Source organism: Zea mays, chromosome 10 (genome assembly GCF_902167145.1).
Source record: "Zea mays cultivar B73 chromosome 10, Zm-B73-REFERENCE-NAM-5.0, whole genome shotgun sequence".
Taxonomy (NCBI): domain Eukaryota; kingdom Viridiplantae; phylum Streptophyta; class Magnoliopsida; order Poales; family Poaceae; genus Zea; species Zea mays.
In genome coordinates, this window is record NC_050105.1 from 41,255,130 (window position 1) to 41,274,728 (window position 19,599).

The 19,599-nt window shown below is 42.5% G+C and overlaps 1 protein-coding gene and 1 pseudogene across 1 annotated transcript; both read left to right on the top strand.

The window, feature by feature from the left end:
• The first annotated feature begins 555 nt into the window (after positions 1-555).
• On the top strand, positions 556-940 carry LOC103641039 (putative BTB/POZ domain-containing protein At3g08660; annotated as a pseudogene).
• Positions 941-1,619: 679 nt separating this feature from the next.
• Positions 1,620-4,236, top strand: LOC103641040 (polyadenylate-binding protein-interacting protein 7). The gene is made up of 5 exons (XM_020545339.1): positions 1,620-1,670; positions 2,636-3,023; positions 3,245-3,315; positions 3,486-3,610; positions 3,954-4,236. Exons 1-5 carry the CDS (start codon positions 1,620-1,622, stop codon positions 4,234-4,236), a joined length of 918 nt encoding a protein of 305 aa, XP_020400928.1.
• Positions 4,237-19,599: the final 15,363 nt, after the last annotated feature.

Consider the following 19,599-nt stretch of genomic DNA (forward strand, 5'->3'; position numbering starts at 1 on the left):
GGAGCTCGGTCGATTCATGCTCAACCAAGGGGAGGAGCCACAAGCCATGTACAACCAGATCAAGACCTTTGTGAATCAAGTGCGCAACCTCGGGAGCACAAAATGGGATGACCATGAAATGGTCAAAGTTATTCTAAGATCACTCATTTTTCTTAATCCTTGTGGCAGAACCACCCGAATTATCTTTACTACTCCTTATGTCTTCAGTGTAGGCGTCCACAGACGCACGGTTCTGCCATCGCGCGATTCCTCTCCTCCATCCCGATTCCTCCGCCCGCGATTCCCCTCCCTGCGCCCACCACCCCCGCCGTCGTCCTCGCGGCCAGCCGAGGACAGCCGCCGCGCCCACAAATCACGCGACCATGCCCTTCCATGCCCGCAAATCACGTCGCCCCCTTCCATCCATGGCAGTCGCGCTCCCTCTGCGCCCTTCCATCCATGGCCGCGGATCCCTGCGCGCCACGATTCTTCCCATACGCTCCCTCTGCGCCCTTCCATCCATGGCTGCGGATCCCTGATGTTGAGATCCGGGAGCTGAAGCTGGAGATCTCGGGGATGCAGGTGCGGCTGACGGAGCTGGAGCGGGAGCAGGGGCTGATGAAGCAGCAGGGGAGGATGCGCGGTGGGGACGGCGGCGGCGGGCGGGGCGGCGGCGAGCACGACCGCGCCTTCCTCTCGTCGCTGTCGAGGGGCATCGACAGCATCACCATGTTCGGCGGGCCCGCGGCAGCCGACAGACGGCGCAAGAAGAGCGGCGGCCGGAGCTCCCAGTGCTCCGACGGCAAGGCCCGCAGGCGGCAGAAGGCGTCCTTCGCCTATGACTGAAGCTTCGCTGCTGGCGTCGACAGTGGAGGCGCGGCAGGCGGTGATCGTGGATGGATGCGGTCTCAGCGTCTGGAGGATCGGTCGGAGCTAAGCAGGGACGGTGGCTGCTGACAGCTGAGTGGGTGGACTGCGGTTTTAGCTGTTGGTGATGGCAGTCCGTCGCTCAAGCTTTCTATTTAGAGTTCTGGAGACTACTACTACTATGTTGGTGTTTTCTATTTAGAGTTTTTGGAGACTACTACTATTTAGAGTTTTTCTAAGTTTTGGAGACTACTACTATGTGAAGATATATGCTTTCTATTTAGAGTTTTTGCTTCGTACCAACCTTTCAGAACAGTGTCTTTTTTTATGTCACAGGATTACGAGTATTCAAGTTCAACCCAGTTGCATATGACATTGCTAACATTTCTGTGAGCTGGCAGAAGACTATCATTCATCAAAGCCTCATATAGTGGACTACAACAGATATCTAGGTATGTCATTACTAAGTGAACTGCTTATGCATGGACTGTTGTTTTTCTTTTCTTCTTCAATTTGGTTGGCATAATATTGGTTCGGTTTTCTACCTTGCTCATTTGCCAATTCTATGTGACATATGTTGATGAGCAGAAGTGTTTTGTTAAGCCCTACCTAAACATTTCTGGTAATTATAAGCTCATTGTTGGTTTAGTTGTTCTATATTGTAGTTCAGTGCTCCATAACTATACATATTTCCACTTATAATTCACAATCCACACAGCACATTAGTTAACCATGGAATGTAAAGACTTTCATCAGTAGTACATAACCTAGACATGGCGGGGCTAATGCGGCAGTTCATCTGCTACGATAACCAGTGTTGGGAAGTAGAAGCTCTATTCTCTGGGCCACACACCGGAGGATTGTCAACCATGTCTTCCATATCGAAAAGCTCAAAGTCACTTCTTAATTTACACACAACCTCGATCTGACTATATTGGAACACTATATGTTAGGAATCATACTCTTTGCAATACTAATTCACATGAAATTCTTGAAGCCTATGCTTGACAAAACATAAATTGAAAGTCCGATTTGGCGATTTTGCTCTGTTGTAACTAAAACAACAAATTGATTTTTTTAATTAATTGTCTTGCAAAGGATGTTGCCATCTTTTGCCGCATGTTGCAGTGAGCTGAGCCTCAAATGGGAGAGTAGGAGACCTCTTTTGGCTCCAAGGGTGTGCAGGAGATAAATGTGTGAAACGGGAAACACCAGCCGCTGCTGTCAACTAAGCAGAAGAAAAATAGTAATCTGTTTTTACTTTTAAAGAACAACCATTAGCTGTTATGACATGCTATTCATTGAGTTGCTTCTGCCTGCCCTTTACATATACCATCATTTACTTACAGCAAATGTCTCAAAATAGAGAGGCTCAGGACAGCTAGGCCTCACATGTTTGTGTGGTCTGCTGAACATGACAATTTCTTGTTTAGAGCTTGAGGCTTCTCATTTTTCCCATGTTAAACAGAGCAAGATTTTATTGTGATGCGCAACAGAATACATCATCCACCATGTCAATCAAAATGTTACTTGTTGCCACCTGTTAGACAAGAACCATATACTAGCGTAAGATTTTTTGTGGAGCTCATGAAGCATGCCATGGACTGGTTGCACAACATCGTTACCCTGCTGTTTACGAGTACTCTTTACTAAAGCAGTAATGCTACATGAAAATACAATTTGAATCCTCACATCTTCAATTGCAATTCGATTTCAAAATGCTTGGTGTACATCAAGAACATTTTGGCACTATCCATATTCCGTAATTACGTTTTTCCCGATTTTTTAGATGCAAGTTGATGCTACACCCAATCACACAGTGAATCTGGCCCAGAGCACACCGATCTTTAGCACTGGGGATTTCCCTGCACTTCCAACAGTCGAGGACCAAAATGGTTTCAATAAGGGTAATGTGGATGTACTTGGCATGTTCAATGTGCGCGGCTCATCCGAAATGCCTACTGGAGCTGGTCATTTTGTTTCAGCTGTTTGCAAATTTGCGTCACAGAATTCTGGCCAGTGGAAGTTTAAAAAAGGTCCTGAATATGGTAATGGTGTTTCAGCTCTTTCTGTACCCAAACAGTACAGTTCTGGCACTAAACAATCATCTGGGAACAAGTTTCAAAGCATCAGCAGTGCAAGAGTTGCTCCATGGCTTCAGACCAGAGATGCAGTGGGTAATACTCATCTGATACTCTGAAGTCTTCCTGGTCCCTATTGCACAGTTCCCTCCTCTATGTTTCATGTTTGGATGAGGATTGCTCTTGCTTTTTCCCCCTTCATTTAGTGAAAATCGTGAATGGCTAGAAATCAGAGAGAATTATGCTACCTTTTGAGGTCCTTTACTATGCTTCAATTATCTGCTGATTAATTTATCTCTGTATATGCAATCCACCAGCAAGTATGTACTCAGAATCAAGGAAAGAAGCCCGTGATTTTGCTAGGGTTCGAAATGCGTGTTTTGAGCAGGTAAGCAATATCGCATATGGTTACTGAAGCCTACACTTGCAATTTATTTTGCTTGTTCGAGTAAGATTCAATTTTTTTCATGAATAGAGATCACTATCTGCAACATACTTTTTTTAAAGTTCGGTATCTTACGAATTGCTAAGGTTTTCACATAAGGAAACCCTTGACAGGCTAGACAGGCTTACTTGGTTGGCAACAAGGCTGTTGCGAAGGAATTGAGCATGAAGGGGCAGACATACAATGTGCAAATGAAAGCAGCTCATGAGAAAGCTAGAGAAGCTATTTACCGGCAAAGGTCTGATTGCTGTTTTTACATGTTGACTTTTGGTTGTTGCAGCTTACTCCATCTGTCCCTTGTTAATTGGTCAAATTTTTTTTAAGTTTGACTAGGTTCATATAAAATATTATTAACATTTACATCTCTCTCTAAATAAGTTTATTATGAAGACATATCCAAAGATCTATCTAATGATACTAATTATGCATTGTAGATATTACTATTTTTTATATATTTGGTCAAAGTTGAAATATGTTTGAGTTTTCGGAAGGGAGAAAGACAGTTATTTAAGGATGGAGATAGTGTAATATATTTTTTGAAGTCTAATTTAGTTTCCTACCTATCGTTTTCTTATGTGCAGGAATCTTGTTTCTTCGCAACGTGGGGGTGACCGCCTGATTGATTTACATGGCTTGCATGTGAACGAAGCAATCCACATCCTGAAGGGTGAGCTCACTGCCTTGAAGAGCACAGCGAGGGCAGTAGGGAAGAGGATGCAAGTCATGGTTTGCGTTGGAACAGGCCACCACACTAGGGGCTCTCGCACTGCGAGGTTGCCTCTCGTTGTGGAGCAGTTCCTCCAAGATGAAGGCCTCCAGTACACGCAGCCTCATCCGGGTCTGCTCCAAGTGATGCTGTACTAACATCTCTTAGGTAAGACACCAAGGAGAGAGAGAAAAAGGACCCCCCTTAAGAAAAACACACACAAAAAAAAACTTCGTTGGAGCACGCATTGTAATTCCTTGTACCTGTATATTAAAAGAGGCAGCAGGAGAATAGCCTGACAACAGAATACAGTGTAAAATTATAGAAACTGTTTTGCAAGGTAAGTGGCTTGGAAATTGTTTGTTGCTGAACACGAGATGCATTTGGGGGTCATTTGTGGCTACTGAACTACAGCTGCTGCATCTTCATTCCTTTTTTTCGTTGGCCTTCACTCCACCGAAACTGTGTTCCAAAATCCAATAGAGTAGCTCTAAAAAAATTAGTTTATGGAGTACCTCTGTAGGTGCTCTAAAAAACCCTGAGGTAGTGTTTGGTTCTAGAGTATAATAGGACTGAGTCACTCTGTTTCTAATTTATTATTGTTTAGATTGATTCAATATAGGATAAAATGACTCAAAAGGAAAATTACGTTTAAATGCCGAATCATTTGGTTCTCTAAAATCATTTGGACGGAGTGATCTGTCATTGTTTTATCTTAATTGAACCAAAACACTACCTTAGTTTGTGAATATTGCCAGCGCACTCGAGTGATCATATGTGCAGGAGTAGAGCTAGGATCTGACTAAAGGGGAAGAGATGTTTTGGCAAATAACAACGATAACCATACATGATAAAATATCCTTTTCCTTCTGCAGATAAGCTTAGAGTTGATCTCATGAATATTTCTATGACTACTCTTAGTTGAAAAATACTTTCCCAAGATAAGGAGTACTTTACTGAACTTGCGGTTGATGTTGTCTTGAGGCTTAAGGTGTACAAATGGTTTAATGAAAGTTGGTTATCATTTACATTGAACTAAATTAAAATAACAAAATTTATGTATGGTTAGGAACACAAATGGATTACGAAACCTTTTCTTATAACAATATAACACACATTTGTATATAAGTTATTGTAGTATTATATGTTTCCGTTGCAACGCACGGGCATTCACCTAGTTACAGCTTAAGTGCCTAAGTCACGCCTCAGGGACCGTAACACACTTAAATCGGAATAACCCGTCAGTTCCTCAGATCTAGTCTGATAAAGCCACTTAACCAGGATCAAATACCACATACTCACTCGAAGGTGAGTCACAGAAGAAATACAATGAAACAGGAAACCTCAAATTAAAGTACTAAATTATTACATAGATCGGAGTTTTTCAAGTAGTTGGTAAAAGTTCATAAAATAAGATGCAGCGGATAATCGATGTCGTCGATAGCGAGGAAATGGGCAAGGCCTAGGCCACTACTCCTCGTGCTCCTCTCCTGCCGAAGCAGCATGCCACTCCACTGTCCAACCCGATGGCAGGGTGGTTGGCCAAGTCACACCATCAAACATATCCTGAAGCGTACCTTCAAAAATTATGCCACAAGCAAGGCTGAGTATACTAATACTCAGCTAGACTTACCCGGTGTGAGGAATCTACTCCTCTATCTCTAGACCATGCAGCTGTTTGGCTGAGGGGTTTGGTTTGCCAAAAGCACTAGCTGTTTCTAAAATCAATTCTTAGCTTTTCAAATTCTAGTATCATTATCTTAGCTAAGTTTGCTCCTTCTAAGCATACATGGTAACAAGCATTTTAGTTCAATCAACAAATTGTCTCATGTAACCTCATTTCACTTCTTACTCAATGTAGTACAAGGGGTCAAGCAGTCTCATTAGCTGTGAGAAGTAGACGATTTGAATCGAGTTTTTATCCTTGCAAGGTAAACCTAAACACACTACATGTCAGGGTACTCCGACCCCACACATGTCAACCGTCCCCATCGATTCCCCGTTCGCGTCCAGGACTCACCGCCTTAGCCTACAATGCTCCACTGACCCCGGCTGCCGCTGTGCAGTGTCCGCACTTGTACCCACCATAGCTAGCATGGGAGACCCAGTCTCAGGTCGTGTGAGGGAGAAAGTCCACGCCCGGCTTCACTCAGGTACTAGGTTTACCGGTTACCATATTTCCCAACATGTGCTTAGTACGTTCAAAAGCTTGACTCAGGTATCCACACATTAATCCTTAATTCCTTTTTCCCGTCTCATGGACAAGGCATCCTCCCTGGATCCAAGTCCATTGACTAACATAGATCCCGTTATCAAGATGAATACAATCAATTCCTGACCTCGCGCGAGTGCTAGAAAAATCACTCGACTTCTACCAAGATCCTGATTAGCAAAGCAGCTACTCGACCTAGCATACTAGTATCCATCTCAAAAAGGTTTCGAGCAACTCCTACACTTAAGTGCACATTACAATCCTACAAGCATTAAGTGTAGTAAAGTAGCATATAATAATACGGTTATGCATAAATCGGGGCTTGCCTTCAATAGCTGGGGCTGCGGGGAGATCCTTGATGGCAGCCTCGGGAGCTTGCTCCTGGTCTTCCTCTTGGACAGTTCCTTGCTCGGGTATGAGCACGTACTCTCCGTCAGCGAGATTACAATCTAATGAATGCAATGAGTAAGATACATGCATGATATGATATGTGCTTTAGCAATTAAACTTTGATGGTGAATGATCCACTTAAATCAGATAGAGTTTAATCTTGCTACTAAAGATTTTTGGTGGTATACATAGTAATTTAGATCACACTCAGTCAAACTAAGTGGTAAGTTCATTTTGGTGTTCCACTGAATTCTTTTTAAAGCCTTAGTGAGAATTGTCAAGATTTCTAGTTGAACTTATTGGGGCGAGGTTTATCTTTCATTTCTTTCCCTCTATTCCTTTTATATTTTTAGAGTGGGTTTGAACTACAAGTTGCCTTAATAAATTTCCAAAAATTCTGTAAAAATTACAGTGTTTTTTAATCGTGTATAATTCTCTGTCCTAAAATTTGGGGCTTCAAGAGTGAATAGTTCTCTCTGGATAAAATTATCAAACATTAGGGCAGAAGGGGTGTTTTGAACTACAACTACCATTTAACAGTAGGTTATCCTCTAAGACTTATTTTTGCTGGCATTTAGATGTTATAACATGACTTTGTACAAACTTTTAGCCACTAACATCCTTTAGTCATTTTACTATGATTTTCTAAAGTTTCTAGTCAAAGGGGTGCTTCTACTACCACTATATTTGAAAAATATCAAACAACAGATTTCTGGTTTTTCCTAGCTTCTTCTTTGTGCAAGAGCAATCATTCTGAAGCTTGGCATCTTTTTTGCTTAAGGGAGGGGTGGTAGAAATTATTTGGATTAAATGGCCTTTTTCATGAAGTATTGGCAATATGTATTATTTTGCATCTTTCAAATGGGTTTACATTTTTCTCTAGTGGCCTATCTCATTATTGATCTAGCAAAATTTTATTTGCCCATTATTGCATTATTTTTGGGTTACTCATGATTTATTTAAAATAGGACCCAATATCAAGTTTTATTTGTTTACCCTACTTAAAATGATGGGCTGGGGTGGTTATTATTTTTGTCGTGGGGTTCTAGTGGTTACAAGTCCACTGGATTTTTATGACAAGTTTTGAAATTGTTTTTATAATTCTAATAATTGTTTTTCTGGTTGGAATAATGCTAAATAAAACATGCCACCTTGATTCTGTTCTGGACTAGAGGTCCCTTTATTTTTCCTAGGTTCTCTGTTACATAAGTAGGCTAGGAAAAATAATTGCACTCACTGTTCATTATTTTCTAATACCTTTCTGATTTTCCTACGTTTTGGGCAAAAATAGCTTTTAATAGATATCCCTACTAAATTTTTCAATACTGGGGTTCTTACTATTTTTAAACAGTGTTTAATTGGGGTTTAAACATCTACAAATTTTCTTAGGTTCAGTACAGAATCATAACTAATTTTCTTTAATTTAATAAGGTTTGGTCAGTTTCTGTATTTAATTCCAAACTCTAGAATTTAAAACAGAAAGCATGGGATTTAATATTTTTAATTGGTAGTCCATAATATTTAGAATCCAGCAAAATTGGTTTGACAATTTTTGGTTAAGTATTTCTTATGTTATGAATTTCCTAATTTCTCTGTTCATTAAAAAGATTAAACAGAAATGATTAAATGGGAAACGACTTTGCAACGGGGTCCCTGATGGGTGTTTTCAAATTTTCTTACATACTAGTCCTTGGGCTACTATTCAAATGTGTCGCTAATAGTTCAGAAAACCCCCTGGGGTTCCTCTAAACCTAACCCGAGGTCCTTCCCCCAAAATAACAGTACCCGCGGTGGAGGAAAGGGCGGAGGGGCTTACCGGTGGTGAGACTGCTCCGGTGAGGTGACCGAGGGTGTAGGGGAGGTCCTGAGGGTCACGGCGATGTGCGGGTCGCCGTCGGGGATGGTCGGAGTCGGCCGATCCACGTGCGCAGGCGGGGGAGCTCGTCGGCGGCGAGGAGTCCGGCCTATCTAGGGCACAATTGATCAATCGAATGGGTCAGAGAGCTTCACCAGGGATCAAGGAAGGTGTGTGTGCGAGGAATTGAAGAACGGCTCACCGGATTGCTCGGTCAACGCGCGTAGGCGGGCGGCCAAAGTCCGGCGAGGACGATCTTGGTTCTCCAGTGAAGTTCTGCCGGGTCCGAGAGCTTGGGAAGCTTCACAAGCTATTGGCAAAGCTAACCGAGTGGCTGGCGCGACTTGGAAGCGACTAGAGTGGGCTGGCCACAGTGGTCGTGGTTCGGGTGGCAATGGCGGGCGGAAGAGAGCTTGCCGGAGCTAAGGAGGGGTGTCTGGCCGGCGAAGGTGAGCACGGGGCGAGGTGAGGCGCGCCCGAGGAGGCTTTATATGCACAGGCGAGCACGGCCGAGGGCGGGGCTCTAACAAGTGCTCGGGGCGTGCGCGGGCGAACGCCAGTGCGCACTCTGGCGCCTGGCACGGCGTCGAGCACGAGGCAGCGCAGAGAGAGGTCGAGTTCAAGCACGGATTAGCTCCAAATCTTTGAGATTATGGCCATGATCCCATTGAGAGATCTCTTCCTCTGACATTCCTTTGTCGTTTGTGTGTGGAGGCTTGCAGGTTTTGCTAACTGGATCAAGAGATAGAGAGGGGAGAAATCGGGTTTGTCTCACTGTCGTGCACAGAGAGAAGATTGAGGGTTTGACGTGTCCAAGGCATGCGTCCCGATGCCATCTTCTGACATGAGGTAGAGGGGTTAGTTAGGCACAATTTTGTCAATGGGGTCATTAGGAATTGAGCTAGGGATCAAGGTGAACACTCTCGGTCTTTGGCTCAAGGGCTGAAATTCAGAATTAAGAATTTCAGAAATCCCTATTGAACCCTCACTTGAGAAGCTTGCTTGGAGTTTTTATTAAACTATTTTGGCCAAACTTCCATAATCTTTATTATAGCTTATTTAGTATATTTCAATGTTTATATTTGGCCTAAGCCATGATTTTATATTTTTCATGGTCTTTTACCCCTTTTCTTCATTTCTACTTAAATAGCTTAATTAGGGTTGGTATTAGGGTTTCAACACTTTTCCCTTTTTGAAAAATCTTATTTGTTTGGAACATGATTCTTTAGATATACACTTAGTAGATCTTTTCTTCTTAAGTTAATCTGATGCTTCATGCTTAATTTGGCTCACATAAAATGTTGATTCTTGGGTTAGCACTGAGAGAAACCCTAGGTGACACTAGGGTGTCACAATCCTACACAAGTTCAATTAATTTGTGGTGATCCTAGATATAAGCTAATGGCTCCCGAGGAGGTTATAGGAAAGTTTGTGAGCTTTGAGTTGATGATCAAAGGCTCCAAACAAATCATCGAGCGAGGCACCACCTCCACACCCGAGGTGCAACCCGTCGCATTCAAAGCGACGGAGGAGAAGAAAGAAGAGTCTACGTCAAGTAGGCTCCCCATCGACGCCTCCAAGCTCGACAACGAGGAGATGGCGCTCATCATCAAGAGCTTCCGCTAAATCCTCAAGCAAAGGAGGGGGAAAGACTACAAGCCCTGCTCTAAGAAAGTTTGCTACAAATGTGGTAAGCCCGAACATTTTATTGCTAAATGTCCATTGTCTAGTGATAGTGACAGGGGTGGCGACAAGAAGGGAAAGAGGAAGGAAAAGAAGAGATACTACAAGAAGAAGGGCGGTGATGCCCACGTGTGTCGGGAATGGGACTCCGATGAGAGCTCCACCGACTCCTCCTCCGACGAGGACACCGCCAACATCGCCATCAACAAGGGCCTTCTCTTCCCCAATGTCGGCCACAAGTGCCTCATGGCAAAGGACGACAAAAAGAAGGTAAAATCTTGAGCTTCCACTAAATATGCAACATCTAGTGATGAGGCTAGCTCTAGTGATGATGAGGATGACTTGCTCACTCTTTTTGCCAACCTAAACATGCAAGAAAAGGAAAAATTGAATGAATTAATTAGTGCTATTCATGAGAAGGATGAACTCTTGGATAGCCAAGAGGACTTCCTTATTTAGTAAAACAAGAAGCATGTTAAGGTTAAAAATGCTTATGCTCAGGAGATAGAAAAATGTGAAAAATTGACTAGTGAGCTTAGCATTTGCCATGATACTATCTCCAACCTTAGAAATGAAAATGCAAAATTAATTGCTAAGGTTGAGAAGTTAAATGTTTGTGATGATTCTCTTGTCAACCTCAAAAATGATAATGCTAGTTTGATTTCTAAAATTGACAAGTTGAATGAATCACTTTCTAGCCTTAAGATTGAGAATGATAATTTAATTGCTAAGGCTAAGGATTTAAATGTTTGCAATGATTCTATTTCCAATCTTAGAAATGAGAATGCCATGTTACATGCTAAGATTGATGAATTAAATGCTTGCAAACCCTCTACATCTACTGTGAGCCATGTTTCCATTTGTACTAGATGTAGAGACATTATTGTTGATGCTATCCATGATCACCTAGCCTTAATTAAACAACAAAATGATCACATAGCTCAACTTAGTGCTAAAATTAATGAGCATGACTTAGAAAATGAAAAATTTAAATTTGCCAGTGTTGGGGGTATGCTTCGTCGCCAAAGATCATGTAAGAAGAAACACCTTCGGCAGATCCTCTCAAAAGCAGTGTCAAAGCTGTAACCCATGAAGCTTCGGCATAGCCACATGTCTCAAGACGAAGGAGTGAACCGACTTAAAGATGAAATGACCAATCAACTCATGGTAGCTTGTATTATGATTGTAAGCATTTGTAAAGGGCATGAATGTAATTTCTCACAGGCTGCGTCCTGTGCCTATAAATAGATGAACAGTACCCCCGTACTATTCACGCAATCTTGTAATCACTTGCACGCGACACTTGGATTATTGCCTTCTATCAAGACGAAAGTATAAATGTGATTAAATGTTATGTTTTAATATTTAAGTTGGTATAATGAAATATATATGAATAAGTTTATGTGTTTTGATATATTATTCCTTCATATCTTATATTTCATCTTTCATTATTTCACAACTCTAGTCACGAAGGTATGACCTTCGTGATTTTTGCTCATGACCTTTGTCCAAAGATCATTATACCCTTGGGGAGATAATGCTTCGATGGACGAAGGGCTTTAACATTTAACATTTCATGTTGCCTTGTTCTTAAGATGAAGCATTTGAGAACAAGTCCCCAACATTGGCGCCCACCTTCGGTGAACTCACTTCCACTTTTTGAGCTGATGGCTTCGTTCAACAACCAAGATGAAGCTGCTTCGGCTACATAGCTGGTGCTCCCGATAACAGGCTGTTCCTGCTCAGAGCCGGCCAACAAGAAGCAGAAGAAGGAGGCCCAGAGAAGGGTACAACATGTTGGAGTGCAGGGACCCTTCATCAAGTCAAAATGGTCTCACATCCCAATTACCTTCGCCCAAGAGGACCTTCAGCTTAAGGATTACCCTCACAATGATGCTATGGTCATATCTTGTGTATAGGCTGTTCGGGGTATGCTTCGTCGCCGAAGAACCTGTAAGAAGAAACAAATTCGGCAGATCCTCTCAAAAGCAGTGTCAAAGCTGTAACCCATGAAGCTTCGACATAGCCACATGTCTCAAGACGAAGGAGTGAACCGACTTAAAGATGAAATGACCAATCAACCCGTAGTAGCTTGTATTATGATTGTAAGCATTTGTAAAGGGCATGAATGTAATTTCTCACAGGCTGCATCCTGTGCCTATAAATAGATGAACAGTACCCATGTACTATTCACGCAATCTTGTAATCACTTGCACGCGACACTTGGATTATTGCCTTCTGTCAAGACGAAGGTATAAATGTGATTAAATGTTATGTTTTAATATTTAAGTTGGTATAATGAAATATATATGAATAAGATTGTGTGTTTTGATATATTATTCCTTCATATCTTATATTTCATCTTTCATTATTTCACAACTCTAGTCACGAAGGTATGACCTTCGGGATTTTTGCTCATGACCTTCGTCCGAAGATCATTATACCCTTGGGGAGATAATGCTTCGATGGACGAAGGGCTTTAACATTTAACATTTTATGTTGCCTTGTTCTTAAGACGAAGCATTTGAGAACAAGTCCCCAACACAGGCAGTGCAGCAGATATCATATTTGCTAAGGCCTTCAGACAGATGCAAGAACCAGAGGATAAGATCCATGATGCTACACACCCTCTCTGTGGTTTCGGAGGAAGGCAGATTGTAGCACTTGGAAAAATCACAATACCAGTGACCTTCACATTTGTCCACAACACAAGAACTGAACAGGTTGTGTTTGATATTGTTGACATGGAATATCCCTACAATGCAATCATTGGTCGCGGAACACTCAACGCATTCGAAGCAATTATTCATCCAGCATATCTATGCATGAAGATACCTTCGGACCAAGGGCCTATTGCTGTTCATGGAAGTCAGGAAGCTGCCAGAAAGGCTGAAGGAAATTGGACAGACTCGAAAGCAATCCATAATATAGATGGAGCCGAAGCTTGTGAAAAGTATAAGAACAGAAGAGAGAAGGTTGCTTCGGCTGATCAGCCGAAGCCCATGCTTCTATGTGAAACATAGAAGAGCAGAAGGTATTGCTGGGATCCCAATTATTTGAAGAGCAGAAGAAAACCTTATTAAGGTTTTTATTCAACAACAAAGATGTTTTTGCATGGTCAGCCAATGATCTCTGTGGTGTCAACAGGGACGTCATTGAACATTCACTCAATGTTGATCCATCCTTCCGACCCAGGAAACAGAAGTTTCGGAAAATGTCTGACGATAAAGCCGAAGGTGCTCAGAACGAAGTAAAAAGACTTCTAAGTGCTGGTGTCATCAGAGAAGTAAAATACCCAGAATGGCTAGCCAACACTGTTATGGTGAAGAAGGCCAATGGTAAATGGAGAATGTGCATTGATTTTACTGATCTGAACAAGGCTTGTCCAAAGGATGAGTTCCCATTACCAAGAATAGATTCTCTAGTAGATGCAACAGCTTCGTCAGAGCTCATGAGTCTACTAGATTGTTATTCAGGCTACCATCAAATCTGGATGAATAAGGAAGATGAGCCAAAGACCAACTTCATAACCCCCAGTGGTACATATTGTTATCTTTGGATGCCTGAGGGGCTCAAGAATGCTGGAGGAAGCTTCAGCAGGATGACAGCTAGGGTTCTTCATTCTCAGATAGGTAGAAATGTGCTAACATATGTTGATGACATCATAGTGAAAAGCATGAAGCAAGAAAACCACATTACTGATTTGCAGGAAACATTTGTTAATTTTAGGCAAGCTGGCCTGAAATTAAATCCAGAAAAATGTGTCTTCGGAGTGAAGAAGGGCAAGTTCCTTGGCTGTCTAGTTTCAATGAAGGGGATTGAAGCCAACCCAAGCAAGATCGAAGCTATCCTTCGAATGGAGCCGCCAAGCACAAAGAAGGGGGCCCAACGGCTGACAGGAAGACTGGCATCTTTGAATCGATTTATATCTAGATCAGCAGAAAGGAATTTACCATTCTTTGAAGTGCTAAAGTCAGCTGAAGTTTTTCAATGGGGCCCAACTCAACAGAAAGCTTTTGAAGATCTGAAGCAATATCTGATCGATTTAACAACATTAACTCCACCCGTGCTAGGGGCTCCATTGCTATTATATGCGGCAGCTTCGCACTCTGCAGTGAGTGCGGCGCTTGTACAAGAGAAGCTTGAAGGACAAGTTAAAAAGCAAGTCCCAGTATACTTTGTTTCCGAAGTTTTGAGTTTATCAAAGAAAAATTATACAGAATTGGAGAAGGTGCTGTATGCTGTGTTAATGGCGTCCAGGAAGCTTCGGCACTATTTTCAAGCATATCACATAATCATTCCTTCATCACAGCCCCTGAAGGATATCATGAGAAATAGAGAAGCTACTGGAAGGATTGGAAAATGGGCCACAGAGCTTAATGAATTCATTATTGATTACGTGCACAGATCTTCAATACAATCTCAAGCGCTAGCAAATTTCATCGCTGATTGGATGCCAGGGGCTCACGAAGAAGGGACAAGCAAAGATGTCGAAGCTTGGATAGTATTTTGCGATGGTTCTTGGGGAACCTTCGGTGTAGGGGCAGCTGCGGTCCTAGTGGAACCTTCAAAAGTCAAAACATGTTATGCAATCAAACTGGATTTCATTTGCACAAATAATATTGCTGAGTACGAAGCACTTCTATTGGGGCTTCGGAAACTAAGAGCAATGGGAATAAGAAGGGCCATCCTAAAGACTGATTCTCAAGTTATTGCTGTCCATGTGGACAAAAGTAGCGGCTAATGTTTGTCTCAAGCTTCGGGAAACCAATACTCTTTGATAAAGTACCGATAACCTTCGCTCCGGTTTGATCTCGGACGCAGCCTAACTTTTCATCGTCAACACCACCGAAGAGTAGTGCCCCTGGTTGATATCCGCATGATATGGCATATTCTTTTAAGTCTTCTTTCTCAGCCTTCGTCAACTCTTGTCCAACTAAGTTTTGAAAGTTGAAAATTTCCTCTTCGAAGCGTCTTCAGCTATTTCCTTCTCCTTTTCAGGCTCTGTGGCCATGGTTTCTTTGGTGGCTGCAGCAGTTTCTTCTGTGGCCATGTCTAGAAGTATTTTATCAATGTTAGAAAGTGTGCTTTCTAAATGTACATCTTCGGCCGTGGCAGCTTCGGCAGTTGCAGCTTCGGCCGATGCAGATTCGATAGCTGTACCTCTCTCAACAGCTGGTACTTTTGAAGCCGAAGCTGGTCGTGGTGTCCTTTCGATAGCTTCTGTCACAGTAATAATTCTTCGTTTTTTTGGCCCAGCTACCTTCTTCGCTATCGAAGGCTCCTTCTTCTACTGAAAAAGCTTCGTCAGATGTGGCGCCAATGGACTTAGCTTGATAAGCAAGGATTCAGTCATTACCTTTAGAATTTCTGCCACATCGGTAGCAGAAGGTGATGCAGGAGTTTCTTCTTCAATATCAGTCGCCTTCTACTTCAGAGCTGCAGTTTTTCTCTTCTTCGGAGCAACTGTCATCGGCTCAGGGCTCAATTTCCTCTTCTTCAGTTTTTCTTCATCTTCTTTGACCATTCTAGCGGCCTGTCTGCCCACAACACTGACAACTCTTTTTCTTTTCTGCCCTTCGGCGCCCTTGTTCAACAGTTCATAATCAGGATATTCAAAATGTAGAGCATCCATTACTCGATTCAATCTTCGCTTTGGTCGGGAGCCGAAGGCTGCAGTCATCAACTAATCTTCTTTTTTGTATAGTTCCCTAAAATCTTGTTACACATAACTTCGATCGTGTCCAGCCATTCTTGGCAGGGTTCCTTGAAGTGTTTTTTGAACTTAAACTGATAAGGCAGTTGAACGAGTTCACCCTCTTTCTTCTCTTCTTCAAGCTTCGGCATACCCCACTTCCTCAGCGTTGGGAACACTCTGTTGGCTAGGTATTCCTGGACTAAGTCCCTAGACCCAATGTGTTCAGACACAATTCTAAACTCAAAAATAGCATCTTGGCATGGATCCCCCTGTGTCATGTTGCGTTGAGGTCTAGTCAGCTCGAAGATTAGCTTAAGCAGGCTTTGAACTAGCTTCTTTTTTCATCAATTTTAACATAAAACCATTCAGATTTCCAACCGGTCGGCCATTTAGTGTGATAGCTGACCACCGGTGTCTTCATATCCTTTCGATAAGCAAAATTATAACAACCGAAGTTCTCATGCAATCCGTATTCTCTAGCCTTCGTCTGATAATGAAGTTCATGTACTCGGCAGAATGCATTGGCGAGCGGCTCTACCCCTTGACTTCAGAGAGCCCAGATGTACACGCTGAGCCTAACAATGGCGTTGGGGGTCAGTTGATGAAAAGAAATCCTGAATTTTTCCAAGACTTCTACAATCATTCCATGCAGCGGAAATCTCAACCCTGCTTTGAAGAAGCTCTTAAAAACTACAACTTCATCATTTTTCGGCTTCGGGATAGTCTCTTCCCCACCAAAGCGAACCAACCCCTTATCGGCTTCCTTGAAGTAGCCTAGCTTCGTCATCATAGTCATATCAGCTTCAGACACAGTTGATTTTCCAAAATCCAGATGGCTGGGCTTCGATGGCATAATAACATCATAATCAATCTCTCCTTCATTAGCATCACCCTCTTCAATATCTGCCTGCTCGGTTTCAGCAGCGGGTGATTCTTTGTCAGCAGTGCCTTCAGTCACAATCAATCCCGACCGCCTCATAACTTTGGAGATCGGAGCAGTTTTAGCAGCTTCGGCTTCGTCTCCGTCACGAGTAACTCTAGCTGTCGAGCGTACCCTGGCCATTTGATGTTGAATTTTTTGCGTTTTGACGAAGTTGAAAATTTTTATCTTTGGCGAAGCTCTTTCTTGTCATGAAGCTAGAGCAAGATGATCTTTCGGTTCAGAATACAGTGAGCAAGCTTCGGCTGTGGTCAAATTTTTTGACAACACAACAGTGCAATGGCAGTGAATGTTGTGGTAACTCCACACCTACCCGTCTGTTTATATAGTGCTGCAGGTGGGAAGGTGAATAGCCAAGTCGCCTGCACCTGCTGAGCAGTCGCCCGCACCCGCTGAACGGTGGACCACTCGGCGCCTAGCAAGTGAATTACCAGGTCGTTCATACCCGCTGCGTGGTGGGCCACCTCGCGCTCCAAATATTTTAATCGTTTCTCGGCAACGAGCTCAGGGAAGGTGTTTTCGGACCTTCGGCTCTCCGAAGCCTAGGAGACTTTTTCACGGACCAAGCTCGTTACGAAAAACGATCTAGCACCGCCAAGGGGCTATTGTTGGGGGTATGCTTCGTCGCCGAAGATCCTGTAAGAAGAAACACCTTCGGCAGATCCTCTCAAAAGCAGTGTCAAAGTTGTAACCCATGAAGCTTCGGCATAGCCACATGTCTAAAGACGAAGGAGTGAACCGACTTAAAGATGAAATGACCAATCAACCCGTGGTAGCTTGTATTATGATTGTAAGCATTTGTAAAGGGCATGAATGTAATTTCTCACAGGCTGCGTCCTGTGCCTATAAATAGATGAACAGTACCCCCGTACTCTTCACGCAATCTTGTAATCACTTGCACGCGACACTTGGATTATTGCCTTCTGTCAAGACGAAGGTATAAATGTGATTAAATGTTATGTTTTAATATTTAAGTTGGTATAATGAAATATATATGAATAAGTTTATGTGTTTTGATATATTATTCCTTCATATCTTATATTTCATCTTTCATTATTTCACAACTCTAGTCACGAAGGTATGACCTTCGTGATTTTTGCTCATGACCTTCGTCCGATGGTCATTATACCCTTGGGGAGATAATTCTTCGATGGACGAAGGGCTTTAACATTTAACATTTTATGTTGCCTTGTTCTTAAGACGAAGCATTTGAGAACAAGTCCCCAACAGCTAGAAGTATGCTCTATAGTGGGAGACGCCCTGGCATTAAGAATGGCATTGGCTTCCAACAGGGAGACAATGTCAAGCTTAATGCCCCTAAGAAATTGTCTAACTTTGTTAAGGGCAATGCTCATCAGGATAACAAGGGCTATATTTTATATCCTGCTGGTTATCCCGAACATAAGATTAGGAGAATTCATTCTAGGAAGTCTCACTCTGGCTCTCATCATGCTTTTATGTATAAGAGTGAGGCATCTAGTTTTAGGCAATCCACTCATGTTAAATTGCCTAAAAAGAAAACAACTATTGCATCAAATGAACCTAATATTTCATTTAGGACATTTGATGCTTCATATGTTTTAACTAACAAATCAGGCAAAGTAGTTGCCAAATATGTTGGGGCCAAACACAAGGGCTCAAAGACTTGTGTTTGGGTACCCAAGGTTCTTGTTTCTAATGTGAAAGGACCCAAGACCATTTGGGTACCTAAGAACAAGGCCTAAACTTGTTTTGTAGGTTTTTGCATCCGTGGGCTCAAGTTGGATAATTGATAGCGGGTGCACAAACCACATGACTGGGGAGAAAAGGATGTTCTCCACTTATGAGAAAAACAATGATCCCCAAAAGAGCTATTACATTCAGGGATGGAAATCAAGGTTTGGTCAAAGGACTTGGTAAAATTGCTATATCACCTGACCATTCTATTTCCAATGTTTTTCTTGTAGATTCCTTATATTACAATTTGCTTTCTGTTTCTCAATTATGCAAAATGGGTTACAACTGTCTTTTTACGGATATGGGTGTTACTGTCTTTAGAAAAAGTGATGATTCAGTAGCATTTAAGGGAGTATTAGAGGGTCAGCTATACTTAGTTTATTTTAATAGAGCTAAACTCGATACTTGCTTAATTGCTAAGACTAATATGGGTTGGCTCTGGCATCACCGACTAGCTCATGTTGGGATGAAGAATCTTCACAAGCTTCTAAAAAATGAACACATTTTGGGACTAACCAATGTTCATTTTGAGAAAGATAGGGTTTGTAGCGCATGTCAAGCAGGGAAGCAAGTTGGTGTTCATCATCCACACAGGAACATCATGACAACTGACAGGTCGCTCGAGCTACTCCACATGGATCTATTCGGCCCGATAGCTTACATAAGCATCGACGGGAGTAAGTACTGTCTAATTATTGTGGATGATTATTCTCGCTTCACTTGGGTGTTCTTTTTGCAGGATAAATCTCAAACCAAGAGACCTTAAAGGGATTCTTGAGATGGGCTCAAAATGAGTTCGGCTTAAGGATCAAAAAGATTAGAAGCGACAATGGGACGGAGTTCAAGAACTCACAAATTGAAGGCTTTCTTGAGGACGAGGGCATCAAGCATGAGTTCTCTTCTCCCTACACACCACAACAAAATGGTGTAGTGGAGAGGAAGAATAGAACACTACTTGACATGGCGAGGACCATGCTTGATGAGTACAAGACTTCGGACCGGTCTTGGGCGGAAGCAATCAACACCG

Excerpts from the sequence above, each read along its gene's own strand:
- LOC103641040 (XM_020545339.1), top strand. The coding sequence starts at position 1,620 with ATGGCGGGGCTAATGCGGCAGTTCATCTGCTACGATAACCAGTGTTGG. Across the intron at positions 3,316-3,485 it reads GAAATGCGTGTTTTGAGCAG|GCTAGACAGGCTTACTTGGT; the intron begins GTAAGCAATATC and ends AACCCTTGACAG. Across the intron at positions 3,611-3,953 it reads GAAGCTATTTACCGGCAAAG|GAATCTTGTTTCTTCGCAAC; the intron begins GTCTGATTGCTG and ends TCTTATGTGCAG.